Source organism: Mustela erminea, chromosome 19 (genome assembly GCF_009829155.1).
Source record: "Mustela erminea isolate mMusErm1 chromosome 19, mMusErm1.Pri, whole genome shotgun sequence".
Classification (NCBI taxonomy): domain Eukaryota; kingdom Metazoa; phylum Chordata; class Mammalia; order Carnivora; family Mustelidae; genus Mustela; species Mustela erminea.
The window spans coordinates 35,057,129-35,085,090 of NC_045632.1; the positions used below are offsets into that span (position 1 = coordinate 35,057,129).

Sequence of the window (27,962 nt, forward strand, 5' to 3'; positions counted from 1 at the left end):
GCAAACTAATAAAGAAATGAAGAAGAATTCGAGTATGGTGACGTCAGGCCCATCACAGGAAGCTTTTGAAAAGGCAGCCTTGAGGTTGGTGCTTCTTGGGCTTAGGTGGGACTGAAAACGCAGGAGTTCCCATCCATGTTTCTATTTCCAGTTTTGTTGGGGGGTTTTTTTGTTTGTTTTCCTAAAACTCTACCCCCACCTTGGGGCTAGAACTCAGGACCACCGGGTGATCAAGAGTCACCTGCTCTACCAAATGAACCAGCCAGGTGCCCCACTTATTTCCAGGTCTCCTCACATTATCTTACTAATTCTTACTTTTTTTTTTTTTTTGGAGAGAGAGAGACCATGGAGCGGGGAAGCGGGGAGGCGGAGGGAGAAGCAGGAGCCGGGCGGGGTGGCGGGAAAAGCGGGGCTGGGCGATCCCAGGACCTTGAGAACCCGACCTCCAGCTGAAGACAGATGCTTAACTAAGCTACCCAGGTGTCCCTACAATCCTTACATTAATTCCACTGGATATAAATAATCAGTTTCACAGGTGAAGAAACGGAGCTCAGGATAAGGGATTTGCCCTAAGAAGCAGCCAAGCTAGGAGCTGGCTTTAGCATTGCAGGACTTCAAAACCCTGCTTCATTTTCTAAACTTAACAGCATGCCACTTTCCTATGTTTAACCACCACTTCTGACTCATTAACTCAATAAACATAGCGTTCCTGCTACGTGTCAATAAAGCACGTAAATAAAAATAAAACCCACCATATGCGTATGATGAAAAACAGGGATACACCAGCGAGTGCGTGCAGAGGTGGTTTATTCCCTTTCTGAGAACCCTTCCCATGCCCCTCGGAAGCGCACACAAGCTGCCCCACGGCGCCCGGGCACGCAGGCGCGCGCGCACCCCAGCTCTGCGCAAAGAACAGCTTCGATTATCCTGGCTGACGACCAGTCCCGATGAGGAAGGCAGGCTGGCCGCCCACCTGGGTGCGCCCACAGCCGGTCACCCGGGAGGCCCTCGCGCTGGTATCCAGAAACTGAATTTTGTTCTCCGAAATGTCTCAGCTCTTGGAGACAAAGGGGAGAGAGTTGGGCCTGGCTCGGAACCAGGCTCGAGGCCAGTCAGGGAGACGTCCGACCGCCCGTTTCCTAAACCCAGCTGCGAACTCCTGAGCTTCTGAAGAACGTTCCCGGGGGAGTGATTTGACCAGGTGCAACTCCCTACTGGTCGTCGGAGGCACCGGCGAACGTCACGTGGCGTCGGGGCGGGGACGTAGGCCCCGCCCCCAAAAGGGCCTTTTGTGGGACTCCAGAGGCGCCGGAAACGCCGGCAACGCCGGCGCAGAGCTCCCGACGCGCGCGGCTTCGGCAATGGCGACTGAGGCGAAGCGCCGGCGGGTAAGTCGCAGGACACGGGAGCGGGGCGCGCCCCTTTCCGCCGCTCCCCTGCTCCGCTCGCTTGCGGGGGTCACTGGCTGCCCTCCGCGCCCCCTCCCCCTACCGAGAACCCTCCCTCCTCTCGCACCTCGGTCTGCTCCCGCGTCCCGCGCGTTCTCCCGGGCGGGCCCTCTCCACGGCGCTGGTTCGTTCCAGGTGGCGGAGCCTGTGGGCGGCAGCGACGCGGACGCGGACCCGGACCCGGACCCGGACCCGGTGGCCGGTTTCCTGAGCTGGTGCCGGCAGGTTGGGCTGGAGTTGAGTCCCAAGGTGAAGAGGCGGGGGCTGCGGGCTGGCGTACGCGGCGGTGGGGGCGGGGCGCACGCCTTCTCTGACCCGCGGCTGCCCGGTCCAGGTGGCGGTGAGCCGGCAGGGAACGGTGGCCGGTTACGGCATGGTGGCCCGGGAGAGCGTGCGGCCCGGGGAGCTGCTGTTCGCCGTGCCGCGGGCCGCCCTCCTTTCGCAGCACACCTGCTCCATTGGCGGCCTGCTGGAGCGAGGTGGGTGCGCCGGCGGGGACGCGGCGGGGACGCGACGGGGAGGCGGGCCGCGCAGCTGCGCGGGTTTTCACCTCTGTGTCTCTCTCAGAGCGAGGCGCGCTGCAGAGCCAGTCGGGCTGGGTGCCGCTGCTGCTGGCGCTGCTGCACGAGCTGCAGGCCCCGGCCTCGCCCTGGAGCCCCTACTTTGCGCTCTGGCCGGAGCTGGGCCGATTGGAGCACCCCATGTTCTGGTGAGCGCCTTAGTAGGGGGTGGGGAGCACCAGCACCGGAGCGTGGCTCGAACCGGCCTGGCCGGGGACCGGGTCCCCAGGCACTAGTCCCGGTGGGGTGTGTGAAGGGAACTCGGGTGGGGTGTCACTGCAGGCCTGAGGAGGAGCGCAGGCGACTGCTGCAGGGCACAGGTGTACCGGAGGCCGTAGAGAAGGACTTGGCCAACATCCGCAGCGAGTACTATTCCATCGTGTTGCCCTTCATGGAAACCCACCCGGATCTTTTCAGCCCCAGGGTTCGCTCCCTGGAACTCTACCGCCAGCTCGTGGCTCTTGTGATGGCCTACAGGTCAGTGAGCAGACCTTGAAGGACTTTCTTCCTTTAGAATTGAGGGATAAGAGGGGAAAGAACGGCGAACTGCACCCCAGTCTCTTACCCTACACTGGGCTTTAGCAGAGTTCTCTCTGTGGCAGCTTTCAGGAACCACTGGAGGAAGAGGAGGATGAAAAGGAGCCAAACTCCCCTTTGATGGTGCCTGCTGCAGACATACTAAACCACTTAGCCAATCATAATGCCAATCTAGAATACTCTCCAGTGAGTGCCTTCCTCTGTTACTGTTCTTATGTGCACTGATGATCAGGCATTTGATTCAAACCAGTGCTTGTCATTTGTGCTGGTCTGAGAGGCTAAGTGGGCCCCGTTCTCCTCATGGTAAAAACTGAGATGAAGTTAGCTTTTCTTGTGATGTAGGTTGTTTGCATATTCCGAACAGTTGAAACACAAAACCTCAATACCCGCAAAGAAAGTTGTGGTTATTTTTCTAAGCTACTGCCATCATTTTCTTGGTGTCAGAGGTTGGCTATACTGTCAGTACTTCGTGGAGAGAAGCAGGGAGGGGAAGCGGATGGACATACATCAGGTCAAAGATAATACCAGGGTTGTATCAATTCCATTTACTAAGTGGAATGTTGTAAGAAAAGATGAAGTTTATGGAATTAGGGAATGGCTATTTTTAATCCTGGCCTCCATCTGCCATTTTCACTTGGGGTTTAATTGTTCCTTTCTATAAACAAGCAGCTTTTTTCTAAGTACTGCAGATGACTGAGCAGAGATTCACCTAATAAAGCAGTGAGGCTGAACTTGACCTTTTGTAAGTCTCACCTCTTTGATTCTACTGTATAGGCATATTTCACCTCAGATACTGTGCTTTTTACAAATTGAAGGTTTGTGGCAACCCTGTGTTGAGCAAGTCTGTCGGTGCCATTTTTTTCCCCCCTTTGGGAGCAGCAGGCTTCCTGCTAAACAGGGAGCCTGATGCAAGGCTCGATCCCAGGACCCTGGGATCATGACCTGAACCGAAGGCAGAATCTTAACGGCTGAACCACCCAGGTACCCTCTTGCTTCAGGACTGTGTGTCCTATTTTGGGAAGAATTAAAATTGTAAGAATTGCAATATTTCAAACGTTTCCATTATTACGTTTTGGTGATCTGATCAGTAAATAAAACTCCCAGAAAGCTCAGGTGGTGGTTAGCACTGTTTAGCAAAACTATTTTTTGAAATATACATTTTATATGCACTGGGACACAAAAAAGTTCATTTGACTCATTTTTTTTTAAACAGTATTTGCTTTTTTGTGGTTTTTTTTCCTATACAATCTGAGGTATGCCTATACAGGACTTTAATAGGAACTAAAAGTAAAATGTGGGTAGGCGTATCGTCAATTCCAGTGCTGAACTGTACCCACTTGGAAGATCTTCTGAAGAGGGAATTAATCTTCATGGGGCTGGCCAGGGAAGGGCCTAGTCCCAGCTTCTCCCTTCCACCCCAGAATTGTCTTCGGATGGTGGCCACTCAGCCCATTCCTAAAGGCCATGAAATTTTCAACACTTACGGGCAAATGGCTAATTGGCAACTGATTCATATGTATGGTTTTGTTGAACCATATCCTGACAACACGGATGACACAGCTGACATTCAGATGGTGACAGTTCGTGAAGCAGCATTACAGGGTGAGTGTCTGGTTGATGCAATCCTGCGACACCAGTGAATAGGTCTCTGCCCACCCCAGGTGCTCTTAAATAGCAGCTGCCCCATTCTTTGGAAACTGGGTAGTAGATAAGAAGAAAGGAACTGCTGGATATATGGAGACATTAACACTATTACCGTCTACAGGAACAAAAGCTAAAGCTGAAAGGCTCCTACTATATGAACGCTGGGATTTCTTATGTAAACTGGAGATGGTTGGGGAAGAGGGAGCCTTTGTGATTGGGCGTGAGGAGATACTCACTGAAGAGGAACTGACCACTACACTCAAGGTAAAGGGCTGAGAATAGACAAAAAATATTTAGAGCTTAGATGAGAAAGGAAACATGGAACGGAGGGAGAACACACTTAAATGCTGTCGAGATAGGCTTCTCTAAATTTAGAAATACACAATTAAAGGGCCCAATGATTGCTTCTAGGTACTGTGCATGTCTCCTGAGGAGTTCAGAGAGTTTAAAGACCAGGATGGATGGGGAGATAATAAAAGGGAAGAGGACAGCCTGACAATCACAAATATCCCGAAACTCAGAGCATCATGGAGACAGCTTCTTCGGGACAGTGTTTTGTTGACCCTGCAAAACTATGCCACAGACTTAAAATCTGAACAAGATTTACTAGGTAACAAGGAGGTGTACACCAAACTGAGCTGGAGGGAACAGCAGGCCTTGCAGGTTCGCTATGGTCAGAAGATGATCTTACACCAGTTGTTGGAACTGACAAGTTAGCAGGTTTTCTGTTACCTGAAGAAATATCGACAAGAACTTTATTCTAAGCTAATATTCACTGATGCTTGAAAAAAATGAGAATTTGGATCTTCTGCTTCACTTTTCCTTTCATTAAGTGCCAAAAGGAAAAGCAGCAAAGGTGGTATGTTAGGGTTAACTCTGAGGTAAGGCTAACCGTTTGAAGATTGGGCACAGTCTTTAAAATTGGAAACTGCTGATGGTTACTAAGACCAATAAATCATTTAACTGCTTTGTTCTCAGTCTGAACTAGAGTTAGCAGAAATGTGACAGTAGTAAGGTCTTGGTCTTTGGTAAGTAGTTAAGGTCATGGACTTTAAAGTAGACCTGGATCTACTTTGAGCAAGCTTCTTCCCTCCAAGACTGTTTCCTGTTTGAGGGTTTGATGAGCTGTATGGCGCTGGCATTCAGCTACTGTTTTACTTCCTCAGCAATCTGAAGTTTGCTATAGATGGCACAGCTCAACCTTAAGGGAAGGAACCCTAAGATAAGACACCAATGACATTCAGACCTTACTTGTTAAAATTTCTATTTAATCTTGAACTTTTTTGTCCTCTGTGGCCATAGAACTTGACAATCAAAGGTAAGGAATTTTTTAGGTGGCATAAATTTTAAATATATCAAAATCCCACGAGGAGAAAGGGTATGAAAAATCTTTTGTAATTCTTTTATCACAGAAACCTGCTCCAGTGATTTTCTACTGTTGAAACATGCCAGGTTAGTGGGAAAGATCTCATCATTCAGCAAGAAGTGATGTTTCCTCATGGCCCCTGGCTCTGTGAGATGGGGCCGTCCACTTTCCTCCTCACCACCAGCACTGGCTGCTGCTACTGAGAAAGGCACAGTGGACTCACACGTATGTCATGACTTTAATGTTTTGACTACAGTATGCATACACATACAAGTAAGGGAGCTAGAGCCCAGGAACTAGAAAGGCTACAAAATACAACACATGGACCAATACATTTACAAAACATTCAAAATCTTTACAAAAGGGGCTGTATTGGTCCTTTTGACTTTTTTGTTCAACATAGCCTATATGGCTATTCACTGGGAAGGAGGAAGGGCAATTCATATGCTTTAGTCCCTTTCCCACAATTTACAAGTATGAAGAGAGAGCTAGGGGCACTTGTAGGCGTGATGTGGTTTCCCTTTATAAAAAGAGCTGACTGTATCTTGGGGCCTAAAGGGATAAGTTCTCCAGCTGAAATGAGAAAATGATGCTCTCCCAGCAGTCAGCTTCAGATTTGGGGAAGAAGCAAAACAAAAATCCATGGGCTCTCGATTGTGAGCTCTTCCCATGTTCCCTAAGCATACCAAATAGTAGCACATACACATTTTTAACAACTTTGTGATTTTCAGGGTCCCCTGTCCACATTAAAAAAATAAGTTACACAATATTTAAACTGGCTTTTTTTGCTATTCTTTGGGACACCAGGAATGTCAGAGACATGGAGCTATGTTATATCCCCACACAAGTGCATGGCCTCAACAGCCTTCAGTTACAAGCTAGGCAGGTACCAAGTTTACCTACTAGCCTTGGACACATTTTGCACAAACCCAAGAAGTTCCAGACAAAGGTTTTATCTTTCATATATTTACACAGTTCAAAATGATATTCACAGCATCTTCTAAATTTTGGCCAAGAGTCAATAAAAAGCATTTAAACTTTGGAACGTGCCCACATAGGAAGCTGACCCAAACAGTAATTGGGGCAGGTACCCGGAAACCAAAGGGCTGGGAAAGTCAGGAAGAGCTGAAAGGGTTCTTCAGCCAGTTTATAAACCTGATGCAGTGGGACCTCCAGGCTGTGACACATTTACAGCAGAGATGCAGATCCATCTAACTGGCACCTGTCCCTTCCATTACTTGCTGAGCCTGCTTCTGTCCCATGCAGCACTGTGCAACCGACTGGAATAACCTGAAAACAGAGACAGTTACAAGTTTGTGAGAAAAACTTCAGACCTGGCAGTATCTTGGGTCACATGAGCTTTGGCTATCATTAACCTTCTTAATCACCCACCCCAGCTAGAGCCATCATCTGTTTCTCATTCTTAAATAAAAAATGACTTTGAACTCACTTTTCAATTTCTGGGGCACAGTGTACAAACTCGTGGTTCCAGAACTTAAACGCTGGATTTTTAATCAGCTCAATGAAGGTAATAAGAAGACCCCAAGGATGTGGCCTATTTACAATCAACCGTTCCAAGAGAACCCTGAAGGGGAAAAAAAGGTTAGTTACTGCACAGAGAAACCTACAAATTTATGACCACTTCTCCTTTACCCTTTTTCCTAACTTTTCTCCTTGATTATGAAACTACGTGTAAAAGTTAGCTTTACTAATGACAAGTGGAGTAATGTCTATATATATAGTATGGTTAATCAGGTGGATTCTGGAATTAGAAAACCTGGGTTTGTATCCTGCCCCTCTTCCCATTAGTTAGCCTAGAAGACTCAGTTAAGGTAAAGATAACCGTATCAGATAATAGGTCTGTCCCACTTTTTACAATGTGTTTATCTCTTTCACCAGAATCTACCCACTGCCCAATCTCCAATGCTATGCAGACTGAGCAGTCTGCACAGATTCCTAAACTACCATTACATCAAAAAAGGGGGAAAGAAAAAAACGTATGATTTGCTTATTTCTCTTTCAAACTTCTCCTAGACTAGACGATAAAGAAAAGCCCAAGTTCTTTAGATGGCTTTTAATAGGACTGTGGATTCAGGACTCTGGACGAAAAAACCCCACCACCACTACCACCACCTGAGAGAAACTGCTGACTTTCAATCAAAATGCCAGTACCTTTTGTTAAAAACCTTTTATTTTAGCAATGATTAGAATTTGTAATTCTCTACTTGTCATTTTGTGTCTATCAGACTAGTCAACTGCTAGGGCAGGAACCATGTCCATTTTGCTCACAACCGTATCTCCTATTTAACAGGTAAAAGATACTCAATACTGACTACATGGGGGAAAAAAATCTTCGTAACAAAGGGGAAGAGGCACCACATAGAATTATCTGAAAAACATCTCCCTTACCTTGTAATCTGTTCTTGGATAGCTTCAGTGTTGGCTTCTGCAAAAAGGTACAGCATGGTACAGCTGAAGTAGTGAGTGTGGCTATTTGGGTACCGCAGCTGATTTGCAATGGCATTCAGGAAGAGATACCGACCTAGAAATTCAGAAAACTCATTTTATTGCAGACCTGACTCACATGAAAAGCCAACATAAAAAGACAAATCATTCTGAGGGGCTAAGGTTTGGATTTCTACACTCAATGCTCTGCCACTGAGCTATAACTCCTAAGGTTTGGATTTCTGATACAGGTTTTCACAGTATCCTTTAGTTTCAACCAGTAGTTCTTGAGTCCCCAGTGTTTCATTTCTGGGATGGGAGGTTGGTACTTTGTATCTTCATTTTTTTAAATATTTAAAAACAGACCCACTGCATATAAGCATTTAAAAAAATTAGGGACGGGGTGCCTGGGTGGCTCAATGGGTTAAGCTTCTGCCTTCAGCTCAGGTCATGATCTCAGAGTCCTGGGACTGAGTCCCGCACCGGGCTCTCTGTTCAGCAGGGAGCCTGCTTCCTCCTCCTCCTCTCTCTCTCTGCCGACTTGTGATCTCTGTCAAATAAATTAAAAAAAAAAAAAAAAAAAAAAAAAAAAAGCTGGGGTGCCTGGGTGGCTCAGTGGGTTAGGCCGCTGCCTTCGGCTCAGGTCATGATCTCAGGGTCCTGGGATAGAGTCCCGCATCGGGCTCTCTGCTCGGCAGGGAGTCTGCTTCCTCCTCTCTCTCTCTCTGCCTGCCTCTCTGCCTACTTGTGATCTGTCAAATAAATAAAATCTTTAAAAAAAAAAAAACAGGGAAGAATAGCAATTTCACAGATTTCTTTAATGTCGCTTAACAGACAGCTGGATTCTTCTGCCCCATGTTCAGTGTGTTCCAATGTTGTGTTTTATGTCGCCCCTGGAGAACTCCACTGGACACTCGTGACAACTTGAGTACACACACATCATTATTGTGAAAGTAGTTTTTGGCCTCATAGCCCTTATGTGAAAGGGTTTTGGGGACGACCACCCCTTAGGGCTTCCACTCCACACTTTGAGAACTGCTAGTTTAGACTATATTGGAATAAATACATATTAACTGGATTTGGTTGTCTGCCTCTGCTTGATTATTACTCATAAGGCTATTCAAGTGAGCTTTAACACTAAAGGCTATGCCCCTCCCCCTTTTTTTGCTGGGTATGGACATAATGGTGTTCAGTCTTGTTAAATCTTGATTTTATATTGTTTCAGATCCCTTCACAAACAGACAAGCAAGTGCTTGTGTATCAAGATTAACTATCTCCTCCAGAACTGGTAACAGTGAAGTTAAAAGTAGGCATCCTTTTTAAAGTATATGTATGTTATGGGTGCCTGAGTGGCTCAGTTGGTTAAGCATCATCCAGCTGTTGATTGCTGGGTCACCTGAATTCAAACCCCTGTGGGGCTCGAGCCTACTTTCAAAAAATAAAATAAGCAAGTCTATGTAGTTGATTAGTACCTACTGGGGTCTCTATTAAGAATGAATATAGAAGACCAAAAGAAATGTGATTCGACCAGGCAAGATGCAACCTTTGGGAAGAATTCTATACTGTCAACTTTCCAAAAAGCAGGTTAAGGAAAACCCTGTGTTAATTTTTATATACCTAATATTTAGCAAGTTGCCTAACAGACACTAATAAATGCTGGGGAGAAACATAGGCTAACAAAACAATCTAAGATGAGCTTATTTTTAAAGAGAGGCTAGTAAAAAGAAAATGTTCATTTTCACACTAAAAAAAAAAAAAAATAGTGTAATCATACAAACTGAAATACTAAGTAATGTGGTAGGGATTCTGGATATTTCTTTCCATTTCTCCAATTTTTTTGCATTAAGCAGATAGTATACAACTAAAGATAAAAGAGCCAGCAGAGAAAGACAAATACCATATGATTTTACTCATTATGGGAAATTTAAGAAACAAGCAAAAGAAAATAATGAGAGAGAGTCAAAGCAAGAATCAGACTTAATTTTAGGGAATAATCTGGAGGTTACTAACAGGGAGTGGGTATAGAGATGGATTAAACAGGTGATGAAAATTAAGGACTGCACTTATGATGACCACTGGGTGATGTATGGAACTACTAAATTACTATACTGTACACTTGAAATTGATGTAACACTGATAACTGGGATTGAAATTTAAAAAATACAGCCATAAACATACTGGTAAAATAACTGGCTTAAAATATTTTTATGATCAGACTATGGCAAAAGGTGCAGAGAACTTAACTCTCAGAATTGGCTGGCCTCACTCACCTTCAGTGTCCAAGTCCACAGCTAGGTTCTGGAAGATGTCCATGTGAGCCGAGTGGGTGATCGTGCTCATTGATGGCGTACTACCCTTGTTGTGGATGTGTGCAATGGCCTGAGTCCCTACGTAGAGCACCAGTGCATTTATGAGCTGGAGGTTATAACGATTGCCAGGCTCATTGGATACCTAAATGAACAAAACAAAGCTAATTATTTTCACACAGGATTCAATATTTCTAGCCCTTTTCATGCCTTCATAGAAGAGCTGAACTGCTCTCAACATTTGTGATTTATATTTTAGAAATTTGCATGACTTTGTGAGGTTGCTGAACAAATACATAGTTGCCTAAGGATGGTTGGGTCAGTACCAAAAACGATTTCCCTTTGGAAGCCAAAACTTGAAAAGGTATCAGCAAACAAGTAAAGTTTGTAAATCAGACTATGCATTATCTCAACTACATTAAAATATCTGGAGGGGCGTCTGGCTGGTTTAGCAGGTGGTGTGAGACTCTTGATAACCGGGCTGTGAGTCTGAGCCCCACATTCATTTTGGAAATTAATGAAATCTTAGAGAAAAAAAATATTTGGAGGGGAAAAAGTAGTTTTCTGGTATGGAAAGACTGGAAAGATAACACAATTTCAAGTCCTCTTCTGTACACCCAACAACCAGAATCCATTTAGAACAATCTTGGGAGGACTGACAGGGAATGATTATCAGCAGTATTATTCTTAAAGAAAACAAGCCTATTCCCCGGTTGCCTCTTCCAAGGCAATAGCTTTGTGTCAGTGATAAAATGAAGTAGGTAAAATGCATAATCCAGGTAATCTCATATAATTTCATCCAACCAGTAGAAATAACATTTATGTTTTAAAAATTTTAAATCCAGTTGAAAACATTAACTCCCAGGTGTACGTAAGTAGCTCAGTCAAGCATCTGTCTTCAGCTCTGGTCATGATCCCAGGGGTCCTGGGATTGAGTCCTGCATCAGGCTCCCTGCTCAGCTAGGAGTCTGCTTCTCCCTCTCCCTATGCCCTTCCCCCAGCTCATGCTCCTCCTCACTCTCTCAAATAAAATCTTAAAAAAACAAAACAAACACTCGTTCCCAAATAGGCCATCCACGGGACTATGCCTACAAAATGCTTTCTATGAAAGCTAAAAGTTTTAAATCAAACCAGTTAACCTGTAGGTTGCTTCGCAAATCAGACAGAAAAGTGACCGGTGATCGAGTTTTAAGATAGGAATCCAAATCCTTTTTGAACTGAGGTGGCATCACTCCAGTAAAATTGGTAAGAATCCGGGGTGCAATGTTAATTTCACTCAACATATCCACCTGCAGCAGACAGATAAAATAATCAAAACCAGAAGTGTATGTAGAGTTAATAGTAAATTCTTTGTCTCTGCCTTAAAAAGTGGTAGGATTGGGGCGCCTGGGTGGCTCAGTGGGTTAAGCTGCTGCCTTCAGCTCAGGTCATGATCTCAGGGTTCTGGGATCGAGTCCCGCATCGGGCTCTCTGCTCGGCAGGGAGCCTGCTTCCTCCTCGCTCTCTCTGCCCACCTCTCTGCCTACTTGTGATGTCTCTCTGTCAAATAAATAAATAAAATCTTTTAAAAATTAAAATAAAATAAAATAAAAAGTGGTAGGAGTGTTTTCCCAAAACTGTACATTGTAAATGTCCTGATGAGAGCTCCCACTTTTTATTAATCTTTAATTAAAAGAATATCTCCAACATGATACAAATCTCTCGTTCTGTAATAAATTTTCTTACATATATCTTTCTAAATTAGGGCAGGGTACCTTCCTAAATTAAGGCTGGATAAGGTAACTTTTGCAACGAGGTTTAACGTATACCACTAAAAGTTTGTTTCCTGGACTTGGATTTAAAAAAGAATACAGAGGAGATTCCTCATCCTAACAGTTCTAGTTTTTAAAAAGATGCCCCAGGGGCGCCTGGGTGACTCAGTGGGTTAAGCCTCTGCCTTCGTCTCAGGTCATCATCTCAGGGTCCTGGGATGAGTCCTGCATCGGGCTCTCTGCTCAGCAGGGATCCTGCTTCCCCACCCCCCTCCCTGCCTGCCTCTCTGGCTACTTGTGATCAAATAAAGAAATAAAATCTTTTTTTAAAGGGTGGGGGGCGCGGTGCCTGGGTGGCTCAGTGAGTTGAGCCTCTGCCTTCGGTTCGGGTTGTGATCCCAGGGTCCTGGAATCGAGCCCTGCATCCAACTCTCTGCTCACCAGGGAGCCTGCTCCCCCGCCCCCCGCCTGCCTCTCTGCCTACTTGTGCTCTCTCTTTCTCTCTGTCAAATAAATAAATAAAATCTTAAAAAAAATAAAAATAAAAATAAAAAAAAGCCCCAGCAGAACAGATCATACTTGCTACTTACAAGTAAATAAATAAATAATGCATATTAAAGAAAAGAGTGCAAAATACATAAAAATTACAGTGGCCACATCAGGGCTACACATACAAAAAACACCTTTGAAATATGAGCATTACAAAGTTCTGTTCTACAATTCTGTAAACCAGGGCCACCCAGCAAATAACTGGTTCAACACCTCTATTAAGGTTCTATAAAAATGAATTTACTATCAAAATTAATTTAAAATAGCAGCTAGGCAAATACTGTGAACTAACATTCAGCAAGCTTAATAACATGATCTCCCCCCACCACCCAACAGCATTCTCACCTAACAACTTGTATGTGTATATGCCTGAGAAGAGAGGGGTTAAACAGGTCTACCACTAGAGAAAGGGCTCAAATTCTAAGATATAACTTACTTCTCCTTGCACTGTTTGGAACTTTACCTTCAGATTAGGAGTGAATGGGTCTGGGAGCCTCATGTTTCTTGGGAAGGCACTCAGGATGAGATTTCTTAGCTGAATACAATTAGGTGGGATCACATCACAGAATCCATAATGGTAATCACAAAGGAACTCAGGGAAATCATGCAAAAGAACCAGAAGCACTCTCAAAGTACCCTATTTAAAAAAAAAAAAAGAAAGAAAGAAACAAGAAAAACATTGGCTGTTTCCCGCATTAAGTTAGGAAATGAGAGTAAAATTTATACTACTGTAAGTAAAAAAGACAAAAGTATATACTACGGTAACAAATTACAGGCTTTTTACCAAAATATTTACATCTGGAAATCACCAAAAACCAGCTTTGGGGAGTTTACACCTTATATGTGTATGCTTTAAGAGGCTGGCAAAAATAAATTAACTAATTAATTAAAAGGCAAAAAATTCTGTCTTTAGAAGCTGGAAAAAACAACTAATGAAAACCAAGAAAGTAAAAGAGGAAAATCAATTACATGTTGTAAAAAGTACTGAAGGAGGGGCGAAACAAAGCTGGTATCCTTGAAAAGATTAAAATCCAGGCTTAGATGGCTTTACCAGCAAAATCTTCATTATAAGCACTTAAGGAAAAATGAATACAATTTTCCCAATCTCAGTTTTTTCCAATTCTTTTAATGAGATTTTGCATACTCTTGATACCGAAGCTTGATGTGAAAAATCACACAAAAATCTTAAATATTAGAAATAGAAATCACAGTGATATATCATGATGAAATGGTCCCAAATGCAACGGCAGCTTAAGCATTTGATGGAGTTATTAATAAAAAAAATTTTCATTTTAAGAAAGCATTCAATGTAACTCAATACCCATTTAATGACATTTTAAAACTCAACAAATTATAAATAGAAGGGCATTTCCTTATTCAGATAATGGCATCTGCAAAACAAAACTGTAGATTTATAAAAATATAATGGTGAATTACTGAAAGCTTTCTTTACGATCATTAAGGAGACAAACACGACATTATCTCCATCTTCTACTCAACAGTTGTGGAGTTACTGGCCACTGACAATAAGCAGGTAAAAGTAAAGCAAAAATCCACTGCTGTATGTAGATGAATTGACTGTGTATATAGAACATACTTCCTGGGACGCCTTAGAGGCTCAGTCTGTTAAGCCTCTGCCTTCGGCTCAGGTCATAACCCACATCTATGTCTACACTGGGTTCCTTGCTCAGCAGAGAGCCAGCCTGCTGCTCCCCCTGCTTGTGCATGTGAGCAGGCTAATAAATGAATAATCTTTAAAAAAAAAAAAAAGAAAGAAAGAAAGAAAAAGAATACACTTCTCCCCACAAAAGACACAGATAAACTCTCAGAAAAAGTAAATTTTGTTACGTAGCTAGATACACAGCTACAAGGTAGCTGGGCAATATAAAAAAAAAAAAAAATCAGTTTTGTTTCTATATGCTGCCAACAAACAAGAAAAAATTTTAAAGGTATTTTATAATTTTACAAAAAACATCAAATAACTAAGGATAATTCTAAAGAAAGAGACCGAAAACCTCTATGCTGGAAAACTACAAAGCATTACAGAGTAAAATTAAAGACCTAACTAAATTGAAACATCCATGTTCAAGACTGAAAGGCTCAATATTATTAAGAGGTCTCTATTCTCTCCAAAGTGACCTATAGATCCACTGCAATCTCAATCTAAATCCCAGCCAGCTTTCAGAAGTTGAGCTGACTATACAGTTCTTTATGCAATGGCAAATGACATTAAATAGCCAAAATAATCTTTAAAAAAGCAAAGTGAGGACAATTTACTCTACTCATTACTCTGGCTTTTAGTAAGTCTTACAAATCAAGACAGTTTGGTACTGGCCTAGGAACAGATAAACAGATCAACTACAGAGACACGCATACACAAATGGTCAATTATTTTGATAAAGGTGCCCAATCAATTCAATGGGGAATAAAAAATGGTACTCTAAAGCCTTATATTACTTACTGTGGGGTGGCAGTACTAGGAAGGATGAGGAAATGAACCTCACCCATACACAATATTAAATTTGAGACAGATCATATTATGGTAACACAAAAGCCAGAATAATATAGGTTCTTGGGCAATGAACAGAGTACAAGCAGAACAGATGGCAATTTGGGACTGGCAAAGCCAACATGAGATACAAAAGCCAACATTTAACGAAAGCAAAAACTTGGATCATTTTTACTACATTAAATTGAAAGTCTCCATTCCTCAAAAGACACCTATTTTTAAGGGAATAAAAAGGTAAGCCACAAGAGTGATTTGGAAATATCTGATTATGTATTAAACAAAGGGCTCATATCCAGAATATATGAAGAATTCCTATTTAAAAATAAGAAAAACATAATCTGGTGAAAAGATGAGCAAAAAACTATAAAAGGAACATCACCAAATGATACCCAAATGGCCACTGTACTCATTAAAAAAATCAAGGATATGCAAAATTCATTCACAGTGAGATCCTAACTGCACAACTGCCAAAATGGCTAAAACAAAAAACAGACAATACCAGGGATATTCTGGTATAAGAGTTAATGGACACATATACTTTGTAAAACTAGCAGCATCTATTGAAGTTGAACCTATGAATATGTTTTTTGGGGACTGGTTATGAAATACACTTGATTTTTGTGTTTTCCTGAGGATCTGTTATTCTTTAAAAACTAATAGGAAAAGTGGGGTACTTGGGTGACTCAGTCGGTTAAGTGTCTGACTTCAGCTCAGGTCATGATTTCAGGGTCCTGGGATCAAGCCCTGGATAGAAGTCCCTCTCCCTTTCCCTTTCCCCCCCTCCCCCAATGCCCTCTCTCAAATAAATAAATACAGTTTTTTTTTTTTTTTAAAGCATTAATTAGGGGTGCCTGGGTGGCTCAGTGGGTTAAAGCCTCTGCCTTCAGCTTGGGTCATGATCCCAGGGTCCTGGGATTGAGCCCCGCATCGGGCTCTCTGCTCTGTGAGGAGCCTGCTTCCTCCTCTCTCTCTGCCTGCCTCTCTGCCAACTTGTGATCTCTCTCTGTCAAATAAATAAATAAAATGTTAAAAAATAAAATAAAATAAAAATAAAAGCATTAATTAATAAAAAAAAAAATTAGGCCTCATATTCCCAGTTGACAGTGTTCAAAATTTTAAGTTTAAAGTATTTTAATGTGTAACTGCAAATTAATTACCTTATAGAGGATTTGCATAGGTTTGGTGAGTTCCACATTTCTAAGGAAAGGCGCTAAATATTTGAATAAATCAATCAGTAGCTGCGCATACATAGGCCATCCCTGAAAGAAAGAAATGTACATGAGCCGTAATTATACTCAGCTGCTCTTCTATCACCAAAAAGATGCCCAGACAGCTACACTGTGACTTACTATCATCTTCATACTAATGTAACTAGAGAATACGTACATTAAATACTGCAAAGACTGGCATGAAAAGGGACTAAGCGTAATTATGGCAACAGTGAGAAATAATATTTACAACAAAATGGCTCCAGGGGTGCCTCAGTGTCTCAGCTGGCTGAGCACCGGACTCTTGATTTTGGCTCAGGTTGTGATCTCAGGGTCAGGAGACGGAGCTCCCTGTCCAGCTCCCCCCTCATGCGGAGTCTGCTTGAGCTTCTTTCCCTCTGCCCCTACCCCCGCCATGTATGCATGTGCTCACACTCTCTCTTTAAAGAGAAATAAATCTTTAAAAAAGGGGGGGGGGCCTCCAGAAATTCCAGGATATACAGAGGTCCTTGTTCCTATAGCAAAATTTAAAGAGGACAAGGAAACTCAGAAAACTCAGAAAATTTCAGACACAAAACAAAACAGTCAATTAAGAAACTGACAGAGGTCTGTTTTCTTAACTCCTTCTTTTAATTAAGTCCTAGGTCTCAACCATTTCCTTTCCCACTTCCAACTCCTGTCCAGTAAAACTTGCAGTTTATAAAAAGTTCACAACACAAATCTTCTCAGCCAAACATGGCCTGTCATCAACTCCCAACTATACAAACTATGTTCTTTTGGACAAGTTTATGTCACTGTGTTCCTCCTCCTGGAATACCAAACAAAACCCACTCCATTTAAGGATTATCTCACTCTCTTTTTTGCCAACCACGTTAAGTAGTCACATTTTCTTAAGGGCTAATCAGGGATGCTTTCTATTCATATGCCATTAAATAGCAAGATGGGAGAGAAACCTCTCATGTTAACTGTGTTTATTTGTAATTACAATTTAAAAACTCTTTACTAGAACTTGATACTAATTTCTTCAAATACAGACCAGTGGTATTCATCACTCTTGAGAGTGAAAAGCGTTAGCATTTAGAGTGAGAACCTGTAAAACTGGCAGGTTTTAGAGCTCCATTACCCAAGTTTTATTTAAAGCTACTCCAAGGTTTTGACTTTTTTTTTAAAAGTTCTTAAGCAAGATTAACACATTGCTCACAACAGACCTGGAGGAGCAATACCCTAATCACTGAGGAATGACTTCTAGGCACAGGCAGTCAAGTATTGGTTAAACCTTCTCCATAACTTTACTCCACATTAAATAAATCTTGACTAAGCCTGGAAGGAGTACAATTATTACTAAGTGACTAAGAGTGCTAATAATAAGCTCCAAGTAGTTACAGTCTTCATCTGTAGAAGATAAACTGCAGCCACACCTTCTGCTGTGGCGTATGTGCCAGCATTCTTGCAATAAATATCCGATGAGAGATCAGTTCAAGCCAGGCGTACACAAAGCCAGGAGCTTTGGTAGGCCTCAAGATATGGAATGTATTGCTGAAAGACAAAAACCTTCATCAGAAGCAAGGTCCAACTTAAATACAAACACATCAGTGTAATTAGAAAACACACAAGCTAGTTTTAAAATCAACATGCCTCAAATCCACAAGAGTACTACTTCTCGAATTTTACCACTAAGAACAGCAATCCTTAACGAGAAATCTCTATTAAATTCAGTAATACTCACCAGAAAGCTGTAAGTGTCTGGAAATTAATGGTTTCCAATACATGCTCAGGTGCATTGAGTTCCAAGAGCAACATGATAAAAATTCGATGGTAGGGAAGCTGCTGAAATTCACTTTGCCGAACATCATGGTCCTGCAGGAGAACTCCCACTACTATACCAAGGACCTACAGAATATACAGATTAGAGCCTGTAAATCATGAAGATAATTCACTTTTATCACTCCCTAGACATGCTTTTTTTTTCATACTCTTGTGCCCCACATTAAAGAAAAGGAGACATGCCATCTGAATAGACATTATATGCTGGCAGCCAAAGGGGCCATATACTGGTTTGATGTGGCCTGTAGAATTTTGTATTTTCTTTGAATTTCAATAATCTTCAACCAGAACTTATACTCTCCACAAACCCACTGGTTTTTCAAGAGCTCTGAAAATAGGCATGGTACATCATATTCCATTATATTAATACAATCTAAAAAACCTTATTTTTCTGGTCTGATGTGAAACTGATGAGGCAAAATGGTTTATACTTTTGACATTTAGGAGATGGAGGGGCCAGGGACGATTTTGGATTGCAGAAATGTCTCATACAAAGAGCCATCCTGCATTCCACTTAATCTTCCCACCGAAGAGTAAGAGACAGGATAACCTGTGTGGTAATTACCCACAAACCCTAAGTTTGTTTTTGTAGTTTTAATAGTCAAATTTCCAGGAACTCCACTGTGTATGTCAAAAGAAAACTATTTTGTATTATCAGTGTATTATCAGTATTCCATTCACAGTGATTCTGTATACAGGTGAAAATTTTATACTATCTAAGTATCTTCCGATGTAGTCATTACCAAACATTAACATACTGAAATACACTGTTCCCCCCACCACCTGTGGTCTTAAGTTAAAGTACCAAACTCTTCTAAAATTTAGTGATTATGTTTATACTACTATCTACAAATTTAATTTCAGGACTGAAGGGATCTTACAAAATGTTCTGGGGAATAGGTTGGACCCTGAGAACCACTGACACAGATTTCAAGTATACCAAGACTAAGGCAAAAAAGAAGTTCAGACCTTGTTCAGCAGATTAATCTTTGTGACAGTGTTGGTGGCCTCCCCTGAGTGCTTTACTAGCAGAGCAATGAGTCGGACAAAGGCATCCAGGTTGTGATAGCACTTGGCTCGGATCATGGTGGGATTAGCAGCAGGATTGTGCTGCTGCTCTGCCTGAGCACGGTAACTGATTTCAACACACATTTCAGTACACAGACGAAAGAACCTCGTTATGAGGTCATCAGTCTTCAGGATTCCTTGTTGGTGCATCTACCAAGGGAACAACAATGAGAATATATATAGATAAAAACAAAAAAAATGAGATAATACACATCAATTTTTAATCTTCATGCTTAAGAGGTACTCTCTTATTCACTCCTTGTCACATTTCTAATTCTTACTTTAAAAAAGGTGTCATGAAAATGACTTCTCCATTAAGGATCAATGACAGAATTCCTCAGTTTTAAGTTTAATGGAGAACAGCAAAGATGGAACAGAAGAGATAATAACATGGCAACTGTGAACAGTGTACAGCCAAATAATGTGAAAATTTAAGTAGACAAATAAACCAACTTTCAGGAGCCCACTAAAATCATATAAAGACATTCTAGCCAATTCATACTCCCCCATGTAGGAAATTAAATGCCATATATTTCGTATATTTTCCCACAGAATTTAACTTCTTCCAACGGACTCAACCAATAACAAAATTTTTGAAACTCCAGCCAGCTGCAACAGGAAAATCAAGTAATAATTTGTATGATAAATGGGTACCCAAAAAAATAGCCACAGATCTAATCTGGCTATTTTAAGGAAAACTGAAGTCTATTTTAAAGTAAATTCAGTTTAAAATAAAATGTTCTTTTAAAGTATAGAAGTGCAAATTTTATGACATATGATTTGGAAGTGAAGCAGAGCAGAAAAGTTATTTAGCTAGCAGGAAACAAGACAGTACAAAAAGAGTTAAGGGTGCAGAGAGAGAAAGGGAGGTCAGTGCTTACTTAAAGAAACCAAGCCCAGAAAGAAAACTTGACCGTTATCTTGGAAATTTTAAAACAAATCACTGTCCCTTGATAAGCAATAAAATAACTGAACTGACATTTATGTACTCTAGGCAAGAGAGAAGTTCAGCAGAGGGACTTCTGGTACATTGAAATCTGAAAAACTAACAGGGGGTTAAGGTAATGAAGACAAACAGCTGTGATCAAGAGGGAACACAAGGAGGAAAGAATTCTCAAAAGGATACAAAAGAGAACAGAAAAGTATAAACTATACTTTCTTAAGCAGAGAGAAGAAACAAGAGCAAATAAGCCAGCAGGAAGAGCTGAGACAGGTGCCACATCCATACCCATGAAATATTGATGATCGCAAAAACCAAGTGATTCAGAGTTCTTCTATCCAAATCAGAAATCAAACTATAAACATTCAGTAACATCCATGCAATAATGTATATTTTAGAATTTTGTTGGGTACAGAGCTACTGTACTGTATGATTTATTTAACTAAGTTAAAATTCATCTTAAAAAGTAAATCCAGGGCGCCTGGGTGGCTCAGTGGGTTAAGCCGCTGCCTTCGGCTCAGGTCATGATCTCAGAGTCCTGGGATCGAGTCCCGCATCGGGCTCTCTGCTGAGCAGAGAGCCTGCTTCCCTCTCTCTCTCTCTCTGGCTGCCTCTCCGTCTACTTGTGATTTCTCTCTGTCAAATTAATAAATAAAATCTTTAAAAAAAAAAAAAAAAAAAAAGTAAATCCAATTTCTAACTTTTAAAATTTAAATCAGCTCTTACACACTATCATTTATCTGATAATAGAACTAATTTGCAATCTTTCTTTGGTAGTACTCCTAAACTTTCATCTCAGTTTAAAGAAATACAATGGTCAATCTGCAGAAATTAGCAGATAAACAAATATCGCTCCCTGAATAAACATTACAATAGTCCTACTAAAGGAATTCTAAGGGCAGTCAGCACAAGTACCATTCTTGCCCTTAAGTAGTATGATTAGGACACACTGACTATTGGGTATGAATCCCTCCAGTGGTTGAAAACAGACAGTAATGATCAAAAACAGAATGCTAAATGGTACTGCAGCTCTCTTTCTACATTTTTGTCTGTTCCTCCTGTTCACAAACATTCTTTCCAAACCTAATTATTCTAGGAACTTGCCTCCTACTTTAATTCAAAGTTCAATTTAGATCAAATCAAATGAAAACAAATACAGTAAGCCATTTTCCAAAAGAACATGTTAGTCAGTTTTAGGTAAATAAGCTACTTAATTTAGAAAATATAAGAAAAGATTCCACCCATTTAAGTTTTTAGTGTTTTCTTATTATTTTTTTTTTTTTTTAATGAGCTAGGGGCGCCAGGGTGGCTCAGTGGGTTAAAGCCACTGCTTTCAACTCAGGTCATGATCCCAGGGTCCTGGGATTGAGCCCCACATCAGGCTCTCTGCTCAGCAGGGAGCCTGCTTCCCCTTTCTCTCTGCCTGCCTCTCTGCCTACTTGTGATCTCTGTCAAATAAGTAAATAAAACCTTTAAAAAAAAAAAAAAAAAAGGAGCTATTGTGAGAATTTTGTTAGCCCATAAGGCCCTAGTTATCAAGCCAGTAAAATTATGACATACATCTAGCAATTTCATTATTCATTATCTGATCCCATACTTTGTAACTGTGACAAATGAAATTGGATAAGTTGAACTAAAGAGAACATGAAATGTTGAATTTACTGGTTAGCACCCAAAGATGAGGAAAAGAAATAGGCTTTATCAATTTAACAGAGTAACGATGGTGACAATTTTGGTTTACATGAGTATGGAGGTAACTGTCTGACCACAGGTACGTAATACTGAGCTTAAATACTGGAGGCATCACACCCTACTTATGTTGAATAAAAAGCACCTTTCTTTCCAAAAGCTCTACCTGTCCAACAAACGCAGAGAAAGCTTTGGTACTGTCACGGCCAGCTGCTGCTGAATGGTAGAGATTCACCCATTCCCTCAGAAGATACTCTGCCTTCTCCCTCAGGCCTGGAGGATCATCATACTCTGAAGCTTGAGAGATTCCCGAATGCATCATAAAGTTAGGGCCTCCATGAGCACGATCAATCATTGCTTCATAGTTGGATCGCACTACTTCCATCAGCTGGGGCAATCTAGTACAATAAATCCAGAGTGAAAATCAGTCTACTCATGGTCGCAATTTCACAGACAGACACAGCTGGACAATTTGCTTATTTAATAGAAACCAAAACAGTGACTTCCATATTTAAACAAAACTATCCTCGGTCTCTGTTTACTCATAACCACATAATACACAAATAACTGACCTTGGTTAAGCCACTTCTTAACCCCCCAAAAATAGTGCCTGTTGAAATGGAGCTGATCGATGTTCACAGTTAACAAATATTCACTGTGCGCCTACCATGTGCTATGGTTTGTTATGTATCTTAATTTCAACGTTTCTTTGAGATATTTCTATTTTATTCAAGAAAAGGTAAATCAACTTATCAAAACTCCAATTTTAAAGTGGCAGAGGCAGGGCTTAAACACAGGGCTCTTGATACCAAGTCTAGTACTGTACATAATGCTTGCTCTAGAGCAAGAAGGCTGGGCAGTTAGTTAAGGCTTCATACTTCAAGAGACAATATTAGGTCAAACTAAAGCTTCCCACATACTATATGTACAGCAAGTTTTTACAGGTAATATTACTTATTAAGTCTGCACATTCATTTTCAAAGCTCCTTCATAGACTCAATACACAAAGATCCCCAAACACTTCATCCTCACCCTTCTGGAGCATTGCCTCTGGAGTGAGCATTAATCCTCATGAGAGTTTCAATGGTGTGGAATAGATCTGCCTCAGTAACATGAGCAACACTCCTTTCATCCACCAACAGGATTTTTACCAATTGCATAGCAAATGCCACAGCCATGTAGTTTAAACCATTCTCCATTGACTGGCAACACAAAAAGCACAATGTAAGATAGACAACACTTACAGCAAACACACATCCCAACTAATCAGAGTACCTTTCCTGTTTAAGAAAATTTCCTCCATACCTGAGCTAGGTGAAGATCATACTGCTGCATATTAACCAGATGATTACGAATGAGCAACTCCACTGCTTCCACATTGTATTTATATTCATCCCGACATTCAATTAGGCACCTAGAGAAAGTATTTCTTTTAAAGGCCTAACCATACTGTTATCAAATAATCAATTTTACTCAATGGTAATTTATTCCAAATTAAGGATGCTTTGAGAACCAACAGCAAATTAGTATCTAAGATTCAAAACAGCCAATAATAAAATAGAAAAAAGACAACCCAGTGTTAAAACTCAAGCTTTGCTCTCAAAGTCTAGAAAACAAAGGATTCCATTTAAGACAATGAAATATTTATATACGAACACCACTGCTATGAAATCACTAAAACCTTTAAAAACCAATGATACACAATTTATCCCCCAAAGCAAGGTACTGGTTTTTCACATTCATCATAGGCACCAAAGTGGAAAGGGCCAACAATTCTCACTACTCAGGACTGGAACAAATGTCTCGCTTAACTTCTAGAAAAAAGAAATGTCTGGACATAAACAGGGCATGTATGTTAGAAACAGTCCCATAAACAGTACTCTTCTCTAAGATGGTTACCGACCTTGTGATCTGTTTGTTACACCACGGAGACCCGTATGCCCGGCCATCTTGAAGAGCTTTTAAGACCAAAAGGTGGCACTCCCTGTAGCGCAGCAACAGGTCAGCATCAGCACCACTTGTGGCATCTAGTAAACCCTCTACAGCCTATGGAAGAAAAACAGTATTCACAAACATGGATAATATAGTACTTGACCCAACTATCAAAGACAAAACACAAACCTTAACAAAAACTACAACACACCCTCTAAAGCCTCCAGTGAACAATGTCTGCGCTCACCAAAATGCTTTTCACTTACCCTAACACCCACACACACTCTCTCTCTCTCCCTCTCTCTCTAAATTCTATCTAGTTTATGTTCACTGTGTTCTTCACATGACAGGCCCAATGTCCCAAAACAGTCAAAGTCTAATGCTCCCTGCCAAACTTCCCACATTACCCAAGTACTTGGTATCAACATATTCCTCCAAATCTAAACTGCTATCTTTTAAAGTTTCTTAACTGTATTTTCAAAAGATCTTAATAGAAAAAAAAAAAAAAAAAACTTTCCCATTTCACCATCAGTAACTGTCACAACTACATTCTAGAGAAAATTACCTGCTTATTACCAAAAACAACTTGTTTTACCTTAATTTTAAAATCTTAAGATAACCTAAGGAGATGATGGCATGGGTCACTATTATTTACAAACCTAGTCTCTTCCTGCACTTGCTTCACACCTCATCTCTTCTTAAAAGTAGCATTTAAGAACTAACCTTCTGGAGCAGTCCAAGAGCAGCTATGGCATCCCGAGAGTTTCGAGATAATACTACAACCTCCAAAAGACTTCTAAGAGCCTGAGCTTGAGGATTCATGGCCAAAGTTGGCGGGATGGCATGTAGGTGCTGCTCCAATTCTGTAATGCACTTATCATAAATCTGAGCTACATCATCTGTTGCCCAAGCTTGCTGTTTTAGAAAAGGAAACAACCAAGAAAGTCATAAGCAATAATTTTTAAGATTTTTTTTCACCGGCTTATACATCAATTAAAAAGTCTTTTAGTATGTTTACATCCCTGAATTTTTTTGTTTTTAAAAAACAACTCCCCCCCCACCCCGAAGATTTTATTTATTTGAGAGACAGCGATAGCTAGTGAGTACAGCTGCTGAGAGGAGAGGGTTCAGAAGTAGGCTCCTCACCAAGGAGGAAGCCCAACGCAGGGCCCGATCCCAGGACACTGGGACCATAACCGGAACTGAAGGGAGACACGCAACCAACTGAGCCACCCAGGGGCGCCCCCCCCCCATCAAAACATAGAGGGGCTCTTTCAGTCCCCTTCCTGAACTATTCGATCTTAATAACATTAGGTGGGGCACTGCAAGCAAGGATGAGGGGAGGGGTATTTAATTTGACTGAAGAAACCCCACCAGACATCAACACAATCAAATAATCAAAGCAAGCAAAATAAATAATGGGGTAGAACACAGCCTAGGAAATTAGGTAATCTGAACAATGGAAAAATATAGTACTCAGTTCAAGTGTCAAAGCATGACAGAATAATAACACAGCATCATTTCTGTGATAAGTATATCAAAGATGCTGGATCTGAATCTATTCCTGACAACATACTGGAAAAATGCAAATCAGGCCATTCTACAAAATAACTGGCCTATAATCTGCATAAATGTTGAGGTCATGAAAGAGGAGGAAAAAGTGAGGTGCTGGATCAGACTAACCTGGGGTAAATTTTAAAAATAAAACTAACTGAAATGTATGATTCTGAAATAGGTCCTTTTACTATAAAAAGGTGATACTGGGACACTTCATAAAACCTGAATGAGGTCTAAGGATTAGGTATTTGTAGTAACTTCCTGATTTCAACAGCTATACTACAGAATGTCTTTTTAGGTAACACACACCAAAGTTTTCAAGAGTGACTGGGGTATCAGGGTATCTTGTATTCAAATGGTTTAGGGGGAAAATGTTTTCCCATCCCTACATCTTCAACTTTTCTATATATATTTCAAACCCTTAGAAAATGTTTTTACAAAATAGAGGCAAAGCCGTGGGGGTCACCATGTAAATTCCTCTAGTTAGGCCAAACATGAAAATGAACCTCATGCATTTTTAAAAAAAAAAAAAAACCCATATGAACACAGCACATATGCTATGCTCAGTAACTGTGGGTACATTTTCCCCCTATAACTTAAGCTCACAGGAAGCAAGTGACAGATTAACACCTAAAAACATTCAAATTAAAATGTTAAACATTCCAACTTAATCCAAGCAACAATTTACCTTCATGGGTTGAGCTAAAAATCCTGTGGGCTGACTTAAATCATTTGTGGGCAGGAAGCCAGGCACATTGCGTGCAAACTCTTCGTAAACAGCCAGCTGCTTGGGTCCACACCACCAACCTGTGAAGAAGAAAACCTATTTTTACAGGATCCTCTTCACAAACTAAAGGCAAGTTTTTTCAAGTGGAAAGTCTGCATGGGAGTAAGCACAGGGGTTCTTCTGAGAACGGATACAGGAGTCACTACAACATATTGATGTTTGATGCATGACTCAGTATGCACGCATCTGCACACAATTCACAGTGTTTCCCATTTCCCTGAATCATGTAAAGAGTGCCCGTCATTTATAAATTCATTTGAGTTTTTCCACTGGAAAATGCCTCAAATAAAACCATACCAAGTGCAATTCGCCAAAGGAACTGGTAAAAATGATCAGATTTCTCACCTCATCTTCTCACCAACAGGTAGCAATAAAAACTTAAGTACCAGAAGGGAAGACCAAGTTGTGAAACACAAAAACTAACAGGGACATGAACTCTTTATGGGAGCACTTCAACAACTGGGAGGTGTATACATCTAAGGTTATCTGTATTAATACACACATACACACATCCTTTAAAGATTTTATCTTTAAGTACTCTCTCAAAGTAATTTTATCTTTGGGCACCTGGGTGGCTCAGTTAGTTAAGTGTCTGCCTTTGGCTAAGGTAATGATCCCAGGTCCTGGGATCGAGCTCCCTGCTCAGCCAGGGAGGCTGCTTTTTCCTCTCCCTTTGCCTGCCACTCCCCCTGCTTGTGCTGTCAAATAAATAAATATAATCTTTAAAAAAGAAGAAATAATCAAGTATCCAAAAAAAGAGAGAGAGAGAGAGAGAGAAGGTAATTTTAATTTAATTTTAATCCCTCATGTGAGGCTTGAACTCCATCCCTAAGATCAAGAGTCACACACTCTACCAACTGAGCCAGCCAGACACTCCTATCTAAGGCACCTTCATGTGTTCTCCACAGATGGCCTTCAAATGATAGGCTGAGGTGGGATCTGTCTCAGAAACATCTAACATTTAACCCTACTGTCTTAGTCTTGGTGAAGAGTTTAAGCAACTAGAGCAGAAAGAAAACAAAGATGGGCAAGAGAGAGACAAAGCCCCCAGTTCTCACTTTTAGCCTGATTTGCTCTGGCATCCGCTCAGCTTGGTATGTTAACACAACAGGATCACAGTACCTGCGCCCTTCTTGCCTAGCATGTTTTCTCAGTTCAAATTCCTGCAAATAAAAAAAAGTCACTGAGGTTCTTGTTATGAGGCATTTTCTTAAACAGGAAAGAAAAAAATACTTAAATGGCAAATGCTAAACACTTACAGTTGCTAATCTCTTATCCATCTCAGGGCCTGCTTTTTCTACTGCAGTCTTCTGAATAAAACAGCAAGCTAATTCACAATTGTCCTGAGCTAACTGAGCAGCTGCCTGATCCATCATTTCCCTTTGTTGTGGGGATGCGGTCTATTGGAAGGGGAAAAGACAGAATGAAAACAATTTAAAAAGTTTTCTGTGGATGGACAAGACAGGTAAAAGAACAGGAAATGCAGTGCCTAGACAAATTTTACATGTTCTGACTTATGACTTATTAGCTCTGACCATGAAATAGCCTAATCATCATCTTCATCTGTATATAAGATAAAAACAGTACTCACCCAAAACATTTTACTTATCAGGCAATTATGAAAATGGTGAACAAATACGTGAACAGTAAAGCAGTTTTTAATAAAAGTCATTATTAATCATGACATGTAAGACCCAAAATTAATAACTGAGTTACTTGAAGAAAGAGTGCATGTTTTTTTGTTTATGTGTATACATACAAAGTCACTTTCCATTGTTTTGTATTGTCCTATTCCAAGTGTTTTAATCTAAATTCTTAATGATAAACAAAAACAAGATTATT

General features: G+C 41.0%; 2 protein-coding genes across 3 annotated transcripts in view; one reads left to right on the forward strand and one right to left on the reverse strand.

Annotated features, from left to right (window-relative positions):
- Position 1: 1 nt before the first annotated feature.
- SETD6 (SET domain containing 6, protein lysine methyltransferase) lies at positions 2 to 5,323 on the forward strand. 2 transcript variants are annotated; one of them, XM_032325891.1, is made up of 9 exons: positions 2 to 84; positions 776 to 1,388; positions 1,584 to 1,697; positions 1,783 to 1,927; positions 2,016 to 2,157; positions 2,291 to 2,485; positions 3,759 to 4,147; positions 4,311 to 4,453; positions 4,601 to 5,323. In XM_032325891.1, the coding sequence occupies exons 2-9, from the start codon at positions 1,362 to 1,364 to the stop codon at positions 4,904 to 4,906; spliced, it is 1,461 nt and encodes a 486-aa protein (XP_032181782.1). In that variant the 5' UTR covers positions 2 to 84; positions 776 to 1,361; the 3' UTR covers positions 4,907 to 5,323. The 2 variants fall into 2 exon arrangements, with proteins under 2 accessions (XP_032181782.1, XP_032181783.1); XM_032325892.1 differs by lacking the exon at positions 2 to 84 and adding an exon at positions 2,611 to 2,731 and having other exon boundaries at positions 132 to 1,388; positions 3,967 to 4,147.
- Positions 5,324 to 6,492: 1,169 nt separating this feature from the next.
- The window catches only part of CNOT1 (CCR4-NOT transcription complex subunit 1), a 111,810-nt gene continuing 90,340 nt past the window's right edge, over positions 6,493 to 27,962 (reverse strand). The window contains 19 exon segments of the mRNA XM_032325901.1: positions 6,493 to 6,845; positions 7,006 to 7,140; positions 7,965 to 8,097; positions 10,271 to 10,451; positions 11,446 to 11,595; positions 13,070 to 13,243; positions 16,273 to 16,374; positions 17,742 to 17,859; positions 18,050 to 18,213; positions 19,117 to 19,365; positions 22,011 to 22,242; positions 22,877 to 23,046; positions 23,150 to 23,258; positions 23,748 to 23,890; positions 24,500 to 24,691; positions 26,022 to 26,122; positions 26,125 to 26,140; positions 27,179 to 27,283; positions 27,380 to 27,520. Of these exon segments, the coding sequence (XP_032181792.1) occupies positions 6,767 to 6,845; positions 7,006 to 7,140; positions 7,965 to 8,097; positions 10,271 to 10,451; positions 11,446 to 11,595; positions 13,070 to 13,243; positions 16,273 to 16,374; positions 17,742 to 17,859; positions 18,050 to 18,213; positions 19,117 to 19,365; positions 22,011 to 22,242; positions 22,877 to 23,046; positions 23,150 to 23,258; positions 23,748 to 23,890; positions 24,500 to 24,691; positions 26,022 to 26,122; positions 26,125 to 26,140; positions 27,179 to 27,283; positions 27,380 to 27,520 (2,694 nt within the window). The 3' untranslated portion in view covers positions 6,493 to 6,766.

What these genes read in the sequence shown, in the direction of transcription:
- SETD6 (XM_032325891.1), top strand. Translation starts at nt 1,362, where the DNA reads ATGGCGACTGAGGCGAAGCGCCGGCGG. An exon ending in TGGCGGCCTGCTGGAGCGAG is followed by an intron (nt 1,928 to 2,015) that starts GTGGGTGCGCCG and finishes TGTCTCTCTCAG; the next exon opens with AGCGAGGCGCGCTGCAGAGC. An exon ending in AACTGACCACTACACTCAAG is followed by an intron (nt 4,454 to 4,600) that starts GTAAAGGGCTGA and finishes GATTGCTTCTAG; the next exon opens with GTACTGTGCATGTCTCCTGA.